General features: G+C 48.4%; 7 protein-coding genes across 7 annotated transcripts; 3 read left to right on the top strand and 4 right to left on the bottom strand.

Moving 5' to 3' along the window:
• Positions 1 to 309: 309 nt before the first annotated feature.
• On the bottom strand, positions 310 to 3310 carry ONS95_015049 (uncharacterized protein). Its single transcript, XM_058508734.1, has 2 exons — positions 2178 to 3310; positions 310 to 2133 (listed from the first exon to the last, which is right to left on the bottom strand). Exons 1-2 carry the CDS (start codon positions 2753 to 2755, stop codon positions 1011 to 1013), a joined length of 1701 nt encoding a protein of 566 aa, XP_058361208.1. The 5' UTR covers positions 2756 to 3310; the 3' UTR covers positions 310 to 1010.
• A 754-nt stretch (positions 3311 to 4064) lies between these two features.
• ONS95_008734 (uncharacterized protein) lies at positions 4065 to 4373 on the top strand (the record flags this gene model as incomplete). The annotated part of the gene is made up of 1 exon (XM_058502280.1): positions 4065 to 4373. The coding sequence occupies one exon, from the start codon at positions 4065 to 4067 to the stop codon at positions 4371 to 4373; it is 309 nt and encodes a 102-aa protein (XP_058361207.1).
• A 3247-nt stretch (positions 4374 to 7620) lies between these two features.
• On the bottom strand, positions 7621 to 11098 carry ONS95_008733 (uncharacterized protein; the record flags this gene model as incomplete). Its single annotated transcript, XM_058502279.1, has 4 exons — positions 8834 to 11098; positions 8449 to 8504; positions 7942 to 8363; positions 7621 to 7864 (listed from the first exon to the last, which is right to left on the bottom strand). Exons 1-4 carry the CDS (start codon positions 9087 to 9089, stop codon positions 7621 to 7623), a joined length of 978 nt encoding a protein of 325 aa, XP_058361206.1. The 5' UTR covers positions 9090 to 11098.
• A 211-nt stretch (positions 11099 to 11309) lies between these two features.
• ONS95_008732 (uncharacterized protein) lies at positions 11310 to 14887 on the top strand. Its single transcript, XM_058502278.1, has 2 exons — positions 11310 to 13008; positions 13084 to 14887. Exons 1-2 carry the CDS (start codon positions 12139 to 12141, stop codon positions 14338 to 14340), a joined length of 2127 nt encoding a protein of 708 aa, XP_058361205.1. The 5' UTR covers positions 11310 to 12138; the 3' UTR covers positions 14341 to 14887.
• Positions 14888 to 15624: 737 nt separating this feature from the next.
• ONS95_008731 (uncharacterized protein) lies at positions 15625 to 16377 on the bottom strand (the record flags this gene model as incomplete). The annotated part of the gene is made up of 1 exon (XM_058502277.1): positions 15625 to 16377. One exon carries the CDS (start codon positions 16375 to 16377, stop codon positions 15625 to 15627), a length of 753 nt encoding a protein of 250 aa, XP_058361204.1.
• Positions 16378 to 17277: 900 nt separating this feature from the next.
• On the bottom strand, positions 17278 to 17558 carry ONS95_008730 (uncharacterized protein; the record flags this gene model as incomplete). The annotated part of the gene is made up of 2 exons (XM_058502276.1): positions 17278 to 17418; positions 17487 to 17558. The coding sequence occupies 2 exons, from the start codon at positions 17556 to 17558 to the stop codon at positions 17278 to 17280; spliced, it is 213 nt and encodes a 70-aa protein (XP_058361203.1).
• Positions 17559 to 18934: 1376 nt separating this feature from the next.
• Positions 18935 to 20118, top strand: ONS95_008729 (uncharacterized protein; the record flags this gene model as incomplete). The annotated part of the gene is made up of 2 exons (XM_058502275.1): positions 18935 to 19571; positions 19634 to 20118. Exons 1-2 carry the CDS (start codon positions 19226 to 19228, stop codon positions 20116 to 20118), a joined length of 831 nt encoding a protein of 276 aa, XP_058361202.1. The 5' UTR covers positions 18935 to 19225.
• Positions 20119 to 21330: the final 1212 nt, after the last annotated feature.

The following is a 21330-nucleotide window of genomic DNA, read 5'->3' as shown; positions in this document are numbered from 1 at the left end:
GTTCTTGATAAACTGCTTTCTGACTGGGGTAATGTTTCTCTGTCTGATACTGCATGTCCAGTCATGGAGATCATTTAGAAAATAAACATAGAAGCTATAAGATTGAGTCCAAAGCGCCTTAAGACTTATGAAATGCTAATACATATAAATATAACACTTTGATTCGCTTAATCTTCAATCTCAAAATGTAAGACCGAATGGGCTCGTCCTTACAAGTCTAGACTGAAAACAAAGTTAAAAATAACTCGTCTTGAAGCTTGTTACACACTGCATAAATGAGTCTTCGACTCCTCCTTTTTCAATCGCTTCTTTAAATGTTTATTATAATTTTCATTTTCATTGCATCTATTCATATCTACCTCACCGCTTCACCATATCAACGCATATCTTCTAATCCATGCCCCAACGATGTAGCGCTACCACCTTCGCTCGGGCTATGAAGAGATATCTCCACTTTCCATTCGATCCAATCATACCCCGGACGATTTCCAAAGGCCCCCAAAGCTCACAGCTGGGGTATCTATCTTCACCTGCTGAAATACCACCATCATATTCGGCTTCATGTGCAATCTCATATCCTCATTTCGTCTTGTGTCAAATTCTCTTCTCTCTCATCTCGCGTAAAGCATCGCAAGTCATCTCAAATGTCCCTCCAACCAACTCGTCCGAAAAGCAGCGCATTTCATCCCAACCCCAGTCCCAATCCCAATCGCAGTATAACCATCCGCATAAACGCATCGCAATTTAGAGATCAACGAGACCAACAACCGTAATAGCAAAAGTTTAAATGAAAGGGCAAGCAACGCATCGACTGGTATAAACGCAGCGCCATGCCGAACGCAGATGTTTAAAAGGAAGAAAGGAGGAAAGTAGGAAAGATCGCTAAGCGCATCAAGCAAATAGATTGAGCCGAGTATGATCAAAGAAAGGCAGATCGCAGAAGATAGCAAATCTCCCCCGCACAAGCGGAAAGAAACCATGCTTCAAGTTCCACCGGTCGGTCATGCCTCTCACTGACCATGCGCACCAGCCTGATGTCCAATGACACCCCCAAACCGACTCCCATCCAGCAGAACGGCGCTCATATCCCTGCCATGGGCATCAACCGGCGGATACCTAGCTTTCAGCTCCAAATCATCAAGATGCATATGCGAGCGAATATACTTCTCCCTCCCATCATCCTGAGGATTATGATCCCATGAAGTGAACTTCCCGCTCTTAAGCGCCAACCAGACGAGACGGCGTTGACGCTGTGAAACAAGCACGGAGTCCGTGATGGCGGGCATGTCCCATTTTGCTTTGGCTTCGGCGATGAATGCGGAGAGGGTGGTGGAGACTTCGGTGGTGAAGAGCGGGTGTTTGGGGGAGAGAGAGGCGAGGTTAATGAGTTCCTTGGGGTCGGCAGAGAGGTTGTACAGCTGATCTGGATCGGCGGGACAGGTGATGTATTTCCAGTTGCCACGACGGATCATCATCATTGGTGCAATGGTGCCTTCACCGCAGTATTCGGCGAAGACTGTGTCAGATCCTCCAGGGCGATTCTCGAGATGCGGTAGGAGGGATGTGCCGTCCATTGGGAGGCCGGCCCAGAGTTTGGTGTGTACTAGATCGACGAGGGTGGGTAGTATATCGAGGGTTGAGACGTTGGCAGTGACGTGGTGAGGTTTGAATGTTGCTGGGTGGTTGAAGATCATAGGGACACGAACTGATGCCTCGAAGTATGACATCTTGTACCACAGTCCTCGCTCGCCCAACATGTCACCATGATCGCCGCTGAAGACGACAATGGTATCCTCGTCCAACCGACATTCCTTCAGAGTCTCCAATAACTTTCCAATGCAGTCATCGACGTAGGACACTGCTCCGTAATATGCACGTCTTGCACGCTTGATCTGCTCTGGAGTGAACTTCTTTCCCCAGAGATCGCATACTTTCAGTAAACGCTGAGAGTGGGAGTCTTGCTCTTCTTGTGGGATAGTAACATCTGGGAGTTCAATATCAACATCCTTGTACATGTCCCAGTATTTCTTCTCAATTGTGTATGGATCATGCGGGTGGGTAAGGGAAACTGTCATGCAGAATGGTCGAGTATTTGGACCTTTGCGGACATGATCGTAGAGAAATTGTTTGGACCTAGAAAGTCAGCATGGCCTTCTACCTCGTCACAGTACACTTACTTATACATGACTTCCTCGTCATAGTCCAGCTGGTTGCTTCTGACACAAGGACCCGCCTGCTCGATCGAACTCGCATTATGATACCACTCCAACCGTCTGTCTGGTTCCTCCCAGTTTACAGCCCAACCATAGTCGCCTGGATAGATGTCACTTGTCAATCTACTCTCGTATCCATGCAATTGCTCCCCAATAAAGTGCATCTTCCCTGCCAACGTCGTCTCGTATCCCGCCGCGCGCAAGTAATGGTCATACGTCGGCACACTGGGGTCGATGGAGCTGGCATTATCGTAGGAGCCTATCTTTGTGGGCAGCTGACCAGATACCATAGACATTCTTGAGGGTGCGCAGAGAGGTGAGGGACAATAGGCCGAATCGAAGACTACACCGCCTGCTGCGAGCGCATCGAGGTTGGGAGTCTTGATTTGCGATTTGGGATTGTGCATTTTGAGGAGGGGTGCGGCGAGTTGGTCAGCCATGATGTAGAGGATGTTTGGTTGTTTTGAGGGCGTGGATTGAGGCATGGCGGCGGTTCGTTCGTATCGAGGTGAGAGGGGAACGGAGTTGAGATCTGGAGCCATTGTTGTGACGAGGCCCTTTGTAGTGTTGATTGTTGAAAGAAGATGTGCGTGTTCCCAACTTAGAAGTGACTACTCTGGTATGTCTTGCAGTAGAAGAGCGTACTGCAAGAGCGTGTCTTGCAGTGGCGGCGGGGAAGGGTGAAGACGTGAGAAAGTAGAGCGGTGTCTTCAAGGAGTGAAGATATTGAAGGAAGAGATATGTAGGAGTAAGGGGAAAGAGATATGTGAAGCAGAAAGGAAAGGGGAGAGGGTAGAGTAAATAGCGGTCAGAGAATACCGAAACCTAGATAGAAGAGGAAGGAGAGGAAGGGAGAGGAGAGAAGAAGAGAAGAGAAGAACAATTCACTTGACGGTAATACCTACAACCTAGTCAGGGAAGGGCATGTCGCCGCCACGCATCCGACCGTCGTTGGTAATCTACCTAGGTACTGTTCCAAATGTGGAGAACAGCACGGCGGCGCATTCATTTGCAAAGGTGGCCATTGCACGAGCATGGGCGTGGACGTGTGGTAGGCGTGGGCAGAAACATGAGGGGGAGGGGGAGAGGGGGAGAGGGAGGGGGGAATTGGAAGAAAATGTTGTGATTCCTATCGGGATTTCGTGCTCACGTTCCACCTTTCCCGAAGAGGTCTCGCTCGACCATGCATCGAGATACGAGAGTCTGCATCTGTCTTATCTGCATGCGACCTCACCTCACCTCACCTCACCTCACCTTACGCACCAGGCATCAAACCCAGCCCTCCTCACCCCACAAAAACCTCAAACATAAAAACAACCAAGTTCCCCCTTCCCCAGCATCTCCATATTCGAATATGTTCCGATTCAAGGGCGCATCAAGGCTGAGTTCAAAAGTTGTGGCGCTAGCGGTTGTCGGCGTGGAAATGCAGGTTGTTGGAATGGGATCATGATTGCCGCTTTGGGAGAAGAAGTCCTCCGGAACCAGGCATCTACTTTTCGCCGGCTCAGGTCTGTACTTCGGTGCGCCAGACCGCCAACCCAACAGCTCAGCACGGCAGCGCCAATCCGATATCGATTGACACTGCGACTGGATAATTGGTTTGAATTGGGCATGAAGAGCCGAGCCGGCCTTCTTTTCCTCGTTTCTTCTCTTCTCTTCTCTTCTCTTCTCTTGATCAAGTCCTGATGCTCATAATCCGGCCAGCATGTCCGTGATCGATGCAAGCCAATACTATTCGAAGCCGTCCTGTCCTGTCCGGTGTCCGTACAGAGGCAAAGCACCACCACGACCGACCACGATGGTACAATCCCTCGGGACCAGCTGCATCATGCGTGGTCATCTCGTTTCTCCATGCATCTGCTCTCCGACTGCGATTCGAGTCTACCTGTTATTACGATTCGTGTTCTGTTATGCCCTACTGTTCATCTCCACATCAAGTCATGCCAGATACCTCCGCTACTCATGTATCATACAAGTCCGCCTTACACCCAGCACAGCACACACTCACTACCCATCGCAGAGCCTCCCTCCTCTCCCTTTTCAGCCTTGCATAACCTCTACATCTCCTTCCCCTCTCATCCAATCCTCACCCAATCCCCTTCCAGCTCCCCCTCGCTCTCCTTCTACTCTAGCCTCGCCCAACAAGCATCATCGCAATAGAAAACCCAATCCCTGAACGTCTCCCAATCCAAACCTCAAAAATAGCGTCATCATACATGAAATTCCATAACTTCTCTCCAGTCGAAACGGAGCCTGGCGAGTTAGTGCGGAGAACGCCATTTGTGAGTTGTTGTATTGGTTGAAGAGGGAGGGATGGGTGGTGCGGGGGAGGACGGGAAAGGGGCAGAGCCGGAGGCTGAGAGAGTGGGGAGAAAATACACAAGAGTCAGGGACATGCAGCATGCGATCTGTTTTCGTCTCGGCTCGTTTCGCTTGGGTTGTTTGGATTGTTTGGACTTCCATCACCAGATCTAAGCCAAGTCATGTCATCTGCTAGGTTACCTAAAGAGCCTCTCTTCTCCATCTGATTCTCCCCACTTTCTTTTCTCATACACATGGAACCTCATTTTTTTCAAGTAAGTTTCGCCTAACTTGAACTCGGACTCAGGTACATGGACACCAAAAAGATACTCCGTACTTGGGTAGTACTTCCCCTCGTCTCAGGTGTACCTGTGCCAGTGACGGTGACCCCAATCTTGGGTAATATCAGCACTACAGATTATTTTCTTTCGTGCATATCAAACATTATCGTATACCGCAGGCCTCATCAAGAATACCCCTTGTCAAGGTAAGACATTCCGCCGAAGTCTTGGGATGAAGAAGATACTCTATCGCTCCGCCTTGCCAATTTTTTGTTTCCCAAGCTTCAAGCTGGATCGATGGCATCGTGGTGTTGTAGTACCTGTATGTAACCAGGGAACCGATATCCTCTTGGAGTCAATATTCCCTGCGCAGATGATATGGTTGGTCACTCACAACTCGTTTCGCAACTCCAATCGATACCAAGGTAAGTGCCGGTAATACAGCACCGAAATCGCTTGTACCTCCCTATCTATACATTTATCTATTATCTAGCCACTGGCAGAGGTTCCCTTTGGGTATGTATTTTCATTGGCGGAAGGTTAGGAGAAAGAGAGAAATCACGCGTTGAGCGTGAAGGAATATGTATCGTGGTGGCGGATATTCCCACAGCTATCAGAGATAGGGAAGGGTATTCTTTTCTCGATTCACGGCATATACTAAAGGGATCTCTTTTCTCAAGCTGGCAAAGATTGTGGATAAGTGAGGTAAGAGTGTGATAGTTTGATGATTAGGTTACTTTGCACATAGGTATTCTAGCTATTATTGTTGTGGGTATGTCAAGTTAGAGATACGCGCTGTACAATCTCTCTGCAAACTAGCAAAATGACTTAGAGTTCCTTCTACGAGTAAACCTTCTATTCTCTTTGTTACAACATCAATTCCCCTCTTGCCCCCGCTGTTCAGCTGAGCAGTTGCAAGCTGATAAATAAGCATTCAAGACGGCATCTGTCCAAACAGGACTCTTCATCTAGCTTGTCAAGCCACCCCGGAACCAAATGAAATAATCTTCGTTTTATGCGGTGCAGAGTCTCGTCCTAATACTAAGCTTGTAAGTAACATGCTCTCACCAACATTATCCTTTGTCATAAAGACAAGATTGACTTACTGTCTCTCGCTGAATCTTCTTTGCTCTTCGATACCGTGGCTATTCACTTACTACTCACAATTGCCTTTGTAGACCAGTCTACCTCTACCAAGTATACATCCAGAATAATTGCAGCTCGGAGAACTCGTCAACGACCTTATCACTGGACCTCTCGTTCGTACAACTCAAATTAAGTGACGATTCGATTGATACAATTTCTTCCGAGTCACAACAAAGATTCTATTCGCGAAACTCCCCGATGATGTGTACAAGCCTCTCCTCTACTCTCCCTCTCGCCCCAGCCCTAGCACTAACTATGCACATCCTCTGAGCCATATTCCCTCCTCTCCTCTCCTCTTCTCTTCTCTTTTCCCCTTCTTATATAACGTCTAACATCACTGTCTCCTTACCGTCTAACAGCCTCGCCGGCCAAATAGCTAGCCAGCGCATTTTCTTCTTCCCAAGGGTCTTAAGAGGGCGAAGCAAGCGAGCGATCAGCCGAAACATACGGGTAAATAAATAAGCAAACAGAGGAATAGACAGGTAGAGAAATGTATACTAATTCCCAGCTCTCACAAGCTTTAGCCTGCAGTAAAATTCAGCATCCCTCCTCTTCTTCCCCACCCCTCTTGTCTCTCTCCCTCTCCAATCCCATTCTTCACCCCCCCCCCCCCACCCCCCCCCCCCCCCCCCCCCACTCCCACCCTCTCCCCACTGATTCCCACACACACACACTCTCTCTCACCATCCCACTACTCCATAAACGTATCACTCAAGTATCCAGTACAGCAGACCGTAAGCGAGCAAGTAAGAAACCAGGGAAACGAGGACCAAAACAAGACACACAGAGAAGGAAAATGTACTACTTTCCTTAATTCCTCACCCACTCTGCTTCCATACCACGCACGTATTCCATACTCTTCTCCTTTTCATGTCTATCTGTGTCAATTTCTCCGACTGCCTCTCTCGGTCCCCTGCCCGCGTAGGTCGTATCTCCTCCATCCCGTTCTCTGTCTTCAGCCCTATCCAATCGACCCAATTTTTTAATCAGCAAGTTAGCAACCAGGCGAAACTACGCACCAAGCATTCATTCGCAACAAGAAGGAAAAACCTCCTCCCTTCCCTTGTCCAAACCTCTCCAAACCTGTCCAAACCTGTCCAAAGCTGTCCAAAGCTGTCCAAAGCTGTCCACCCTGCCTAGCTTTTCCTCTCCCATCCTCTCCCAATTTTCATTCTCCATCCATCCTCCAATCCCTCTCCGAACCTGCAGAGCCGGCTTCCAAAGAAGTCACTCAAACACCATTGCATCGGAGCAGCTTTGTAACCGTATATTATCTCATCCTCTCTTCTGTTATTTATCTATCTATCCATATCCCCTATCTTCCCCACTGCATTCTCGTTGGAGTATCTCCACTCTAAATCCCCCTCCTCGTTCTCCTAGATGCACTTCTAAGGTACTGCCGCTGCCGCTGCCGCCCAAGCCCGTCCGAATAACAAGGCAAAATTCCCACCAACGCCGTGTAGATATTCTATGTACAGACCAACAGAAAAAAAGAAGATATAAGGGTCCATTTCACGTCTCCAAACTAAGGAAGGTGCGTAGTATGCCGCAGGTTCTTGCGCGCTCTCTCTTTCTCTCTTCCCTCTTCCGCCTTGTTCCATTTTCTCTATCCCCACATTCTTCCCGCCTCCTTCCCCAATATCTTCTTTCCATTTCCAATCTCCTCAACTCCTCCTCCCTTACACCCCAATATCGATACTCAAAAGCGGCATACTGAACGTGACATTGTTCGTCGCCGAGAAAGCTTCAGTACCCATGCCCAAATGCCCGATATACAATCCCGCACTCGTGAAATTCGCTTTAGGTATGGTGTCAAGCTTTGTGAGAAGTGGTGCGATGTCGCCAAAGAAGGTTTCGGTCGTGGTGGCTGCGACCCAGGTGAGCACGTTCTGGAGGAGGGAGTTTTGCCCGGTGTAGAGATTGCTAGACATGGGGATTAGTTGAAGCTGTGAAGAGGGGAATTGAAGGTGTTAGGAAAAGAAGGGAAAGAAGAAACATACAAAGTCGTCCCGTTAATACTCTCCGTCGAAACTGCCCCCTTGTCCAAACCAATGGGCTGAGCTGCAGATCCAAATGTTGCAAACCAAACCATGACCTCATAGTTCGCCAAACTGCTGTTCTCCGCGGACTTTTGGTCCGCATCCAAGAACATATCGATCGCCACGTTAGTGTTAACCGCGTTGGTGGTTAGGTCTTCCTTGGATGTGGTTTCTGCGGCAGTGTTGCCCACACCGTATGTCCACTGTGTGGAGAGGGCGATGGTTTTGATGGTGGAGAGGAGAGCGGGGAGTCCGGTTATGACTTGTACGTTAGGGAAGGCGTGGACGGGTTGGGTAGCTGGCCCGGGTGGGTAGGACCAGGTTACTGTGAAGGGAGGAGCAGTGGAGGGCGTGGAGTAGGTGCCGTTGTTGCGGGATGTCACCTATGGAAAGGTTAGTGGTGAGGTTCGATGGGAAACAAATATGCAGGTGGATGTCGGAAGTGGAAGTAGAGGAGGGGAGACGTACGTTCATACACATAGCTCCTGGTTCGCCTTCTGTGTACCCCCATTGATTGGGGTTTACTGTGTCAAGAATGTTAGCCAAATCCAATCCAAGTCAGAAGTAAGCAATTATGCGCATATCCAGATGTGCCAATCCTACAAGCATTCTGCCAATATTCTAGAACCGCGCGTAAGCTGACCCAAGAAAGACGGAGTGTATCCAGTCGCTTCTTTCGCGAGCATCTCTATCCTCTGATTGATGGCAGATATCCGTTCCATCACCTCCAACTGCATCGTCTCCCTTTCCTCGGGACCTTCCCCCAGGAACCCAAACCAGACCCCAATTCTCATATAATCCCACAATCATTAAACAGCACCAAACGAAACAAACAGAAATCTAAACCACTTACACATAAACCTGACCCCGGAACTTGGCGGACTAACACCAACCTGCTTCTGACAATACAGCTGGCTGGTAATCCGATCATCATTCTTATTGCCCGTTCCTCCGTCACCAGTTCCCGTGCCGCCATTTGGATTATTGAAGATGGGTTCTTGACCTGTAGCTGCTCGGTGGGAGTCAACGCCCATGAGGACGCCGATTGTGGTTCCGACAGGGAGGATGAGCAGCCCGGCGTTGACGAGCCAGCGGAAGTTGATGCCCATTTTGAGGGTGGGAGGGTGTTGTGAGGCTTGGAAGGTGTATTAATTATGATATGTATTGATCGATGCCGAGGAAATAGTTGATCGGAAACGAGTGTCGTGAGTAATTGATAGTGATTGCTGTTGTGATTATTGTGCGTCAAAGCGAATAATACAGATACTCGTACAAGGCAAATCGTTCGTCCGTCGTCGTCGTTGTAGTCGTCGTCGTCTTCGTCTTCGTCGCTGTCCTCTGCTCCCTCGTTCAATTACTCGGTCGTGTCGGATCGCGCGATGTTTAGGTTGGTAGGGCACGTCAAAGACTGGGCGGAGACGAAAAGTCAAGGAATTCTCGAAGCTGGAACGAATGTGTGGTGGTGGATGACTGATTGATTGAACGAATGTCTCAGCGCGCAGGAGAATCCAATTTCTGGGAAAGTGCCGATCGACTGAATAATGGGACCCAGTTCAAATGTCGATAAAATCCGATCAAGGAGAAATCAAATCAAATCAAATCAAGCAGATCAGTTCGGATCAAGCTGGGCAGCTGGGTACGAGTACCGGATAGAGAGGCAGCTAGGCCAAGCAGAGCCGTAGTACCTTAGGTAGCAGCAGGCAGGAGCCCCAGTCCAACAATAGGCACAGCACACTGAGCACAGTACTCGACCGACGCCCAGCGGGCTCTCTCCTATACCATGCTACGAGTACCTAGGAATCCTTCCAAGTCTTTTGTCTGTCCGCCACCTCGCGAACCATAACCATACGTCCCTACTAAAGCGGCAAGAACTTACTCGCCCCAAAGAAAAAAACCTTCAAATCCAGTGCCGCCGAGCATGAGCATGAGCATGCCACTGCAACTCCACCTCAGTCCAGTAAATTTACCTAAGGTACTCGTAGTCTCGCTAGTCCACTCAGTCCACTACACTGCCAAAAATTCTCATCTGCAGTCCCCGTAAGTAATCGCGCGGCGTCACGCTACGCATGCACCCATCCTCGCCATCGTCCCCTATCCCAATCTTTTCCCCGTCATTCGTCCGATGCGCTCCTCGCTCCCCTGAGAAGCATCCACTCACAGGCTCTCCCTGCACTCGCCACCAGGGGTCAAATACGAGATGCCGCAGCGCCATGGTCCCATCCCAGCGTCATTCTGCCCAATTGAGCCATTCCCAGGCATCCCCCCAGCAGAGATAAGCTCGTGTGGGAATGCTGCGGGCTGACGCTATGGCTCGACGAGGTTAGAGGGAGAGGCACTACAGTACAGTATGGAGAGATAATCGGCACTTATGCAGGGGTCGGACTTGTGCGGTTGAGAGGCAGTCGAGGCAGTTACGCTGAAATATGCTGAAATGCTTCGTATCCACTTCCGTCAGCACCCGATCCTGGAGAGATGAATACCACCCCACCGTAGAAGAGCATGAGATGGATCGCCTGTTCCGCCCGAGAAGTTGATCATGACAGATGTAGATGAAAAGGCAAAGGAGCAGAACAGAGCGAGGTGAGAATGGAACATGACATCGTGGCCAAGCCAAGTCTTGTGCTCTGGGTATTTCTGGGCGCTGATTGGGTGATTTCCGGGATTTGAGGGTTTCTGAAGGGGCTGGGTTTGGGAGGTTTGGCTGGTTTGGCTGGTATGATTGGGATGTTAAGGGGTTAGAAGATTTGATTGGGCTAGCTAGGAAGGCATGAATTGAAGGCCGGAGGTGAACCTGGACTTGGACCTGAACCTGGGGCCTGGAGAATCATAAATAATGTGTTTTAATTTTCACATGTGCGCATTGTTTTATTTTGGGATACCCGTACCCGTACCCGTACCCGGTGAGAGCGCGAAACGAGGCGAGACGAGACGAAGGCGTGTGCACAGCTGCACAGCACAGCACAGCACAGCACAGCACAGCTTCAAACTCCACGTTGACAAGCGTTTTGCATGGATGCAGCATCAAGAATAATGGGATGCATTACAGGCATGATGTCAAGAATCAAGATTTCCAGAACTTAGAAGTCAAATTAAAAACGGGAGGGGCGCAATCATAGAAGAGTTTGATAACAATGGGGCATTGGGGGGGGGAACCAGATCCGGATGTCCCGATGAGGTGCCGGTGCGGTGGGTAGCACCAGGTGGCACTTGAGCGAATGTAACCAGTAGCCAGCACCAACACCACCAAAAAACTGCGCGCCGCTTTGAGACATTATTATTCCCCAAGGCCCTCCCTCGGCCCCCCCCCCCCCCCCCCCCCCCACCGGTCCCATACCTATCAGAGGCTATCCGAAATAGCTCTCAGGCGGTGCGGTGCTGGGCTGGATGTCTCGTCTCTCCTGACTTTCCTGTCCTGTCCCTCTTTCTCATTTCTCATTTCTCATTTCTCATTTCTCGCTTCTCCTCCTCTCTCGCCTCTAGACTTTCCCTCCTTCCCTTCCCTTCCCTTCCCTTGCCGGGATCTAGTTCTCTTTCGTGCCTTCCACCAATTCCTTTCTTCTCTTCCTTCCGTCTCCTCCCCTTCAATCTCCAAGACCGTCTGTCTGTCTTGTCTCTTCCAGACGAGACGATTCACTCTCACCATCCACCATCCACCATCCACCAACCACCAACCACCAACTACCACACTCGCTCACGGACGCGTATATGCAACGTTAATAATCACTCGACCAAGGACTCACACTCGTTTTCACGCCATCTGATTGTTTCTTTTTGCAATATCGACTCTCGTTCGTACTTATTATCAATCAAGCCTTAATCATCAATCAAGCATTTCGGAGTTGTCGGACGGCGCCCGTTACTGTACCAGCCATTGTCTGGGAGAAGGAACGCAAGAGAGACACTTTGACTGTGCTACCAAGGGATAACTCCCCCGCCGCCCACATACGTCGCCCGCCATGGACAGACGCGATGTTTACTACGAGGAGGAGATGAAGGATATCAGAAGCCCTAATCAGCCATACCTCAGCACTCACTACGATCCACATGCTATCAGTACAGATAATCTCATGATGCCAGAACGGTTAGCTGCGACGCCGAGCCCGCGAGGAAGAATGAGACCTGGATATCCAGGAGCCCACGACTCTATTGGGTCGGCTTATGGGTGGCATCCAGAGTCGATCCCAGGTACTCCAGCAGATTCAAGATGTACTACGCCTACATTATCACCAGTATGTCCCTAATAATATGGCCATCCATTCAAGAAGTGCTAATGTTCGTCAGTATAACCACGATTTCAATGGATCAAGAAGCTACCTGAGCACAACAACACTGGTTAACAAAGGTCCCGCCACCGGAAACCTCTCTACCTCAACCTTCCCATCCAAACACTCCCTTGTTTCCCAAGATTCGATATCGCGTCTTCACGATCGTGACGATGTCGAGCTGTCCAAAGGATGGCGCCGATTTATCTTCAAGTTCGTGCCTTTCCTCGCACTTCTTAACACGGGTCTGTACATAACATATCTCGCCCTACGAATCGTATGTGTGATTCTCGCACAGAAGAAGTTCAACGTCGTATACCCTGGAGCCTGGATCTTCCTAGGTGTCGAAATCATCGTGGCTATCCCATCGCAGATGCATAATTTCTGGACCATGTGGGCCTTGAAGAAGAGAAACAGGCCGCAATTGAGATTGATGAGCGACGAGGTCCCAGGCGTCGATGTTTTCGTCACTTGCTGCGGAGAAGATGATGACGTTGTCTTGGATACTGTTCGTGCGGCTTGCGATCTGGATTATCCTCGTGATAGATTCAGGGTGGTCGTTCTCGATGACGGAAAGTCGGCCAGTCTGGAGGAAATGATTAATCAGCTCGGATACATCTACTCGAACGTCTACTACTTGGCCCGAACAAAGGTCAAGGGAGTACCACATCACTTCAAGGCCGGAAATCTGAACTATGGACTCGAGCAATTGGAACTTATGCCAGGTGGTGCAAATGAGTTCATGGCCGCCCTAGACGCTGATATGGTAAACAAATCCTTTTTTCTATTTATCCAAGCGAGCGAAAATCTTTATGTGGACCTCATTTACTGACATAACCAGATTCCCGAACCTTCATGGCTACGAGCAATTATGCCACACATGGTCATGGACCCAAAACTCGCCCTGGCATGCCCACCTCAATTGTTCTACAACACTCCCAAATCCGATCCCTTGGCCCAATCCCTGAACTTCTTCGTGCACGTAATTGAACCCATCAAGGACGCTCTAGGAGTCGCATGGTGCACTGGATCTGGCTATGTCATCCGTCGTCAAGCTCTTACGGAGATCGGAAACTTCCCTCTTGGTTCTCTGGCTGAGGATGTAGCAACCTCGACTCTCATGCTCGGATGTGGCTGGAAAACTGCCTATATTCACGAACCCCTTCAGTTCGGTACTGTTCCCGAGGATTACGGTGGACATCTCAAGCAACGTACTCGATGGGCAATTGGAACCATTCAGACAGCAGTCAAGCTCAACTTCTGTCTCTGGGGCAAAGACGTCAAGATGATGTCTGGCGCCCAGCGCTTCTCAGGTGCTCTTTACGCTATTCTCGGCATGTTCACCATCCTCGTTACGATCTCTCTCTTCGCCATCCCAGTTGTTCTCGTCTGGGGTAAACCCCTGATCGCCTTCGCCGATATGGAACAACTCCGCTGGTTGATCCGCACCTGCTTCGCTGCATTCATGTGTAACCGACTTTGCGAATTTGCGCTCTTCTCCCCAGCTGGTTACCACACTGGACAACGAGACAGTCGTTACCAACTCTGGATGTCACCATATATCTCACTCTCGATTATCCGCTCTTTCATCCTCCCAAAATGGCTCGGCGGTTCAGTCGTAGCTTTCAAGCCTACCGGCTCCCTCGGCAATGCACTGAACGAGCGTGATGCCAAGAACAAGAAATCCATGCTCCGCCGCCTCTGGGCCATCCTCATCAACTATATGGCCATCTTCCACTTCGTCTTCGTATACTTCACTCTCGTCGCCGTGGTTCTCACCTCCTATCGCGTATTCTTCCCAGAAGGACAATCCGTCCGCGACATCTTCATTGGACTCATCACTCACGCTTTCTGGCCACCTCTCACCTTCCTCTTCTTGTGTTCTAGTCTGTGGACTCCGGTGTCCTATGCGATCGATCCACCCATGGTGCCGGAACGTGAGGAGTTACTGGTTAGAGACCAGAAGACCGGTGTTGCGCATCCAACGAAGGAGAGTAAGAAGGTGGCTTTCGGAGGTCAGGCCGCGTGGTTCGAGTTCCTGTATACCGGGAGCACGATCTACACGGCGCTGGTTTTTGCGTATAGTTTCTGGTTGTGAGGGATGAACTGGGCTTGAACGATCGTTTGAGTATGCTGCGAGAGATGATCAGATCTCTTCCGCACTGGCCTAGGACGAAGACAGAACCGCGACGAGAGGCATTTGTGGGGAAGCAGTTCACTTGTGGAGATGAGCATTCCATTGCATGGGGGTAGAAGAAAGGAGAAGAGAGAAGAGGAGAAATTCTTTCAGTACTGTTTGGGGAATTTCGATAATGACGAGGTGTACTCTACTGTTTCTAATGATGGGCATAGATGGCTTGGCTTGGCTGCCTGGGTTTGCTTTGTTTTCGAGATTTTTTCGAGAGTCTCTTTTTTTATGTCGTTGGGATATTTGCTTTTTAGACGGGGGAAAGATACGGAAGATGGACAGGAGGATGGTGTAAATATGCAAACTGAGACAAAGGACAAGTAAATATAGACAGGCAGACGTTGTACAAGGAGTTTGGGTGTGTTAGGAGAGTTTGGAAAGTAGATGCAGAATACGGAGAAGTTGGAGACGTGGGAGAGATAAGAGAAATCAACAAAATAACTTCAAAAACTATATGTGTCCTATTTTCCTTTCTCTTTCACTCTTGTTTCGTTTCATGCCACTATCTTATATCATTTCCTTTCCTACTTCTTGCCCGCTTCCTCTCTACGTTGAATCAGTGTCATCAATGACGTCCAATAACATGAAGTGCGGTCTTGTGGATTGGCGAATTGGTAAGTTGGTTGGTAAGTGTGCTTCATGGATGGATAGATGGATGGATGGATAGATGGATAGATGGATAGATAGATAGATAGATAGATAGATAGATAGATAGATAGATAGATAGATAGATAGATAGATAGATAGATAGATAGATAGATAGATAGATGGATAGATAGATAGATGGATGGATAAATGGATAGATGGATGGATAGATAGATGGTGATGTTGATGTTGATCTGGAGTTTGATGTTGATATGATGTCGTGAGATGGGTCGAGAGGGAAGGGAGGTGGGGAGGACTGGGAGAGGAGGGAGGGATGGGATAATAATATAGCATAAAAATTTGTGGATTGGAGGTCGGCAGGTGAGCTTGCTTCCGTATCTTTTGAATTGGGTTGACTTGACTTGTGAGCAGTCTCGAGGAGAAGAAGAAGAAGGAGGAAAACCGAGAAGAGATGTCTAGTGGGGCGAGCTAGGTTCATACTTGCTCTCTGACTACATTAGCTGGTCCTCAGAACTTCACTCACTTCTTTAAAGCCAGGTGCGTTCATTCATTGGCTCATCTATTCATCCATTCGTCATCCAGTCATCTTCAATCAAACCAGCCTTCACCTTCGTAATCAGCTTCGTCTTCTTCATCACTGCTTATTTCTTCCGTCTGGTGAAGATAGTGTCCTCCATGTCTTCCATCCTCCCTGCCAAAATGACCCCGTCCAGTTATACTCTTATCATTATCCTTCTCCCTCTTCCCATTGCTATACATGACGACCTTCGTCGCCCGGAATCGACCCACCTCGTTTCCACCTTCTCTTTTTGTTTCTTTTGTTCCATATTCAGGAGTTTTGGTGGTATGACTGTTACTGTTACTGTGAGGAGTGTGGTTCACATACCCGTAGTAAGAGCCGTTTGAGTCACCTCCTTTTGCATGAGGTCTTGTTGCATCGTAAGTTCTAGTTTCATGTCCTGCAGGTGCTGTATCTCCTCCATGGTCTCCATGATCTCCATGACTTCTCCCATAACCATAGCCATGGCCACCACCACCAGACGACCCACCCGCGCGGTGATGAGTGGAAGTTTCGTCCTTCTTCTCCTTCCTCTTCCCCCCACCTAGCAGCTCCACAGCGACATGTTTCGCAGCTGTGGCGATAATCTTCTCTCCCAACCTCGCTTTCTTGTGTCCTCCGGATTCTGAGGGAGAAGAATGGTTATTGGGAGAGCTGGGTTTTTTATTTTTGCTATTGTTGTTAGAGGGGCTGGGTTTGGGTTTGGTGTTGAGGGGAGATTCGGTCAGTCTGTCGGCTGTTCTGTTTGTGAGGGTTGTGGTGAAGGTGTTGAGGAGTGGCATTTTGGGGGAAATTGGGGGTCGGGTTTAGGTTTGGGTTTGGGTTTGGGTTTGGGAAGAGGCAACCTGTTGATATTTAGGTTTTTTGATCTTTTTCTTCCCTTTGGTGAGGGAGAAGGTCTGCAGGGACATAGGGAGTAAGTCTGATGTTGAGGGTACGGATGCGGATGCTGAAAACAGAACCACGTGTGTGGATGGACGTTTTTCCATGTATGGTAAAACCTTTTCAAAGTTCCTAAGTACAATCAACGATGACTGTCTGAGGGATGACTGATTATAATAAGAACAATTGAGGGAGGTGAATAAAGGCAGTGTTTGAGGCTGGTAAATGCATGATGACAAGGGACTTGTGACTCCCCCACCGTCATTGACCGCGGAGGAATCTGAATGGAGAACTGAAAACATATGACGGAATAAATTTTAGACGAAATTCGTCAGAATGACTGTTGAAGAAACCTTTAACGTGATGTCTGATACGAGTTGCATTGGTAAATGCGAGGATAGCTGGGTGGGGATGCTTTCTCCCCACGACAACATAACACGTCATACTCCCAGAATTGTGAAACTCTCCTCTTCATATCAGCCTCAAATATCACTTGTACCTAAAGTGCTTCATCATTTCCTAAGCACGGCAACACCCAAATCGATTTGTCCAAACTCAATTATACCGACAATTACAGACGCATTCATTCAGCCGGGACAAGCACTATTTCGTAGCGACAATCAGTCGAATTCTTGAACAATGACACAACTTCTAATCACTCATTTTTTGGGGGGGATGGAGGCATAGACAAAGCGAGGGTAAAGCTCACGTATGATCCATCGCAGTGTAAACTCCCGTTACATCCCGCTTGGGAACAGCACCAGGTCGTGCAGTCTATGAGGTGGCCGTTAGCTTAGCTTTCAGAGTACTGCGAAGTTGGGAGCCCGAGAGTGGAGCGAGAAGAAGGGGAGGATGAAGGATTGAGCACGTGTAAAAGGCGAGAATGTCGTACTGAATCCAGGTCCACAGGTTTTGGCTGTTGTTTGCGTGGTTGCTTCATCCTATTTTGGTTGGTTAGAAAAGGCATGGTCAGGGTGCGTGGACTGATCCATAGTGAAGTGAGGCTTACCTTTTTCTCAACTTCAGTAGGCAGTCCCAGTGCGAGACTAGCGAACAGAGCGATGTAGAGGATGGGTCGCATTCCGGCAATATCTGATCAGAGTAGGAGATTGAGGTTGAGATGCCTGGGCTCTAAAATTCGTATTATGAAAGATCTCAATGCTGGGGAAATCCAGGTATCTAATTATGACCATCACACAGCCAAGTTTAACTTCCTGACTCTAACCACAAATGAGTCTCTCCGTCTTACTGTCGATACTATCGAGGACGCGATGTTGAAAAGCGGGGTTGCTGTTGTGTAACTTCATGATTGAGGGGAAGCTCCAATTATGGCCAATAACGCGGCGGCCAAAAGAGCGATTATGCAGTAGATGGCCTCTGCGAGTCATCGAATAACCTTTTGAGGATGGAATTGTGGTGTACGAGTGGGTGGTCGATGAATAGCTGCAGAATTCCAACAAAAGAGTCTTGTGACCTGGTCATCTACCTCAAGGAATTAGATGCAAAAGCTGATTCGCGAATCTGAGATGCCAGAACCTTTCCAGTCAAATGAGTGGTCTTTATTTGTACAGAAGTCTCACATTCCTCCCTCAATTAATAGTAATGATCTCGGAAGGAAATCCTCTCTCACGGATTTCACTTTCCCCGCCAGGGTTGATCGGGTCCTGGATCTCAAACTCCTTTCTTGCCGTTTTTTCTCCTATAATCTAACAGGTCAATGTGAAGACACATCGTAGTCTCGGTCCGCAAGTGTGGAAATTGACACCCCTTCATGTGAAGGACATAACCGGTTGTGATCAAGTGTGAAGCCTCTTTCGGCCAATTTCCAGTTATTATTCACCAATAGTTGAGTCTTTTTTTCCATTTGAAATATTAAGTCTTTTGCTGACAATTCCATTTTTAGATCATCACACCTCAGACCGAAAGAGACGATCCCGCAAGACTGTGCCACTGTCCGCTGGTGACGTGGGGAGAAGCTTTGATCGCTGGGGTCAGGGCTTATGCCCATTTGCGAGTCATGCAGATAGCAGGTTCGAGAAAATATGGAGAAGTTCGTAAATTGGCTTGGCATACTTTAGGTTCCAGTGTTGAAATGGAGGAGTAGCTACCTAGTTGCTCGCCCAGGAGAGGTAAGTCTGTAAACTTAAGCGAGAGGATTGAGATCCAGCGCCTGGCATGATGAATCCTGAATTTCAAATTTGATTCTTGGGCAGGTACTTGTGCATACACACGATGTAACAAAATCATATGGATAGATACGAGCTTTTAGTGATGTGGTCTTGAGACTAAAAAGTGTATTAGAGCAAGTCGCAATAATTCTTGGAGTTCCATTGTTATTGTTGAGCAGTAGAGCTAGTAAGCTAAGCGAGCTTGAAACAGAAGCAGAAGAGGGAGCTAGCTCATAGCCATGAAATAATCTATGGCCCCGAGGTTTAGTGAGTTGAGAAATGAGGTACAGTTGAAACATTCAATTTAAAGAGCTGAACTTAGGGCATTGCATTTTGGACTGTGGACGGACTTTTGGCGCAATGCAAGATCCGGGGAGATTCCCACGAGCACATTCTTTTCTTCTCCTCATCAACACACTCAATACCACCCTCCAATACCACCAGGTTCAGTTTTCAGACTTCAAGCTCTATGCTTCAAATTTAATCCCAGACCTTCATATCATCAATCTCAACAATCTCAACGTCAATCTTGAACAAACCTGGTCAAGAATAATCGGGAACATCGAACCAAGGCAACAACATGCCTTCCAGTAAAGAGCTTCCGGACTACTACCATGTTTTCGGTCTGAGCAGAGACTTCACAGAAACAGAAATCAAAATCCAGCACCGCAGACTCGCTTTTCAACACCACCCTGACAAGAACCCCAACAATCCAAATGCAACGGCGTACTTCCAACTCATCAACGCTGCAGCCGAAGTCCTCACCGACCCAGTCACCCGTCGCTATTACCACAACCAATATGACAAACAGCAAGTCGAAACAGCATCTCAGCGCGACAAAATCAAAGCTTGGAAGGGCTGGCCTTCTGCTGACTATGGAAGCGAGTACACGTGGGCACCTCCCAAGGAACATGAGTACACATGCAGTAAACCTAGAAAATCTCAGTCTAGATGTCATCAAAACAACAAATATCAACCGAAAGGGAAGAGATCAAGTGCGAGGAAGAAGGAAGGGCGAAGAAAGAACCCACTGGAGAAGAAACGAGATCGAGCCCGAAACAGAAAGAGGTTGAGGTCCCAGAGTTTTGGGAGCATGTAATCTTAGATGTTCCTTCAGATGAAAAGGAAAATAGAACGGAAGAGAATGAGGAGAAAGAGAAGAAAACCTTATTTGAAGATACCACGCCCAAACGCGAAAGAGTCTTCGAAAAACGACAAAGCAACTACCGTAAAGCCTGTACAGAAGACCAATATCTCGCAGACGCGTTTACAGGGTACTTCTACGTAGCTGAGGACGACCCAGAACAAGACGAAGTCGACAGCCCGGATTTCTGGGATTTCATTTATGAGTGTGAATATGATTCCAACTTGAAGGAAGACGATCTTAATATGGGGGTCGTGGAGAAGATGGAGAAGCATGCGAAAGACAAGAAGGAGGGGAGGGGGAGGGATAAGAAGGCGTACGAGGAGTGAAATTGGAAGAGCTCATTTCAGGTGTGGGGTAGGATGCAAGATGAGTTTGATAGATTTATGAGGGAGAGAGAGTTGAGGAAGAAGATAAATTTGCTGGAGTTGGAGAGAAAATAGGTGATGCAGATTGAGCACTTGGAGAGAAAGAAGCCGTGGAATTTGGTTTTCGGTATAGGAGTGGTTTGATAGGAGCTGTGTCAGGTGTCATGTCGTGCGAGTGCTGTTATGAGGCGCCGAGATTGTTGGGAGAAACCGAGTCTGAATGCATTTGCTTGGAGATGGAATTTTATGTCGTATTGTCTTGTTATTGATGTACTCGCTTTCCATATTTCGTTATGGGCGAGAATGGGATGAATAAACATTGATGGAAGCGGAATCTCAAATTGTCACTGCTTCGGTACTTCATTAATCAGCCAACCTACTCAACAGCCTTACATGACTTCTTGTGCTCCTTCCAATCCTCCCGCTGACAATTCCTGGAACAATAACACAGCTTCAAGCACTTCGCACACCTCGATAAAGTAGCCCCACTGACGCCATCTAATTTTCCACAGTTGGCCCAAGATATAGTAGGTCTTGTCACCAAATCTTGGAGCTAAACCATTCGCTCCACGTATGGCACAGAGAATGTTGGAGAAATCGCTGCCCTCGTTGCGAACTTGCTCAACGATGTCCACGTCGAATTCCCAGTGATGAACCTTGCTGGGAATTTCCCATTACCACATGAACATATGACTTGAGAACCATCCTCTTCTGTAGATAATGGGACCTTGGCGGAGGTCTTGTATTCGCAGGTGGGTTTGTGTTTCCAATCACGGCAGCGCTCAACTAGAGCTGGAGGACCATTTTCCAAAGCTTCATCTCATCATTATCCACCTTGATATTACAGTAATATTCCCGGGAACCTGTGAAGAAATATGACATAATTTCCGGCAAAGTTTGATGGATCACTGGAATGACAGCACAGTCCAGCACCACAGTGTGATTGGCGACGTCCAAGAGCATGCGAGAGCCCAAGATTACGATCTGTATACTTTCTTCCATTGTGCGCCTCAAAACAGAACACATCTGCTTTCTCGCCTTGAACTCCACTGTAATGCATGATGAGCGAAAACAGCGAGTCCTTGAAATTCGTGCGGATATCGGTCACAGTTGATGGTCCTGGAAGCAAGGACTTATCTCGCTGCATCCGCTCACGAGCTGACATCTGTAGTG

The sequence above is a fragment of the Cadophora gregata genome (assembly GCF_030347475.1).
Source record: "Cadophora gregata isolate MNR1 chromosome Unknown scaffold_3, whole genome shotgun sequence".
Classification (NCBI taxonomy): domain Eukaryota; kingdom Fungi; phylum Ascomycota; class Leotiomycetes; order Helotiales; family Ploettnerulaceae; genus Cadophora; species Cadophora gregata.
This window is presented reverse-complemented; position numbering and strand designations above follow the sequence as displayed.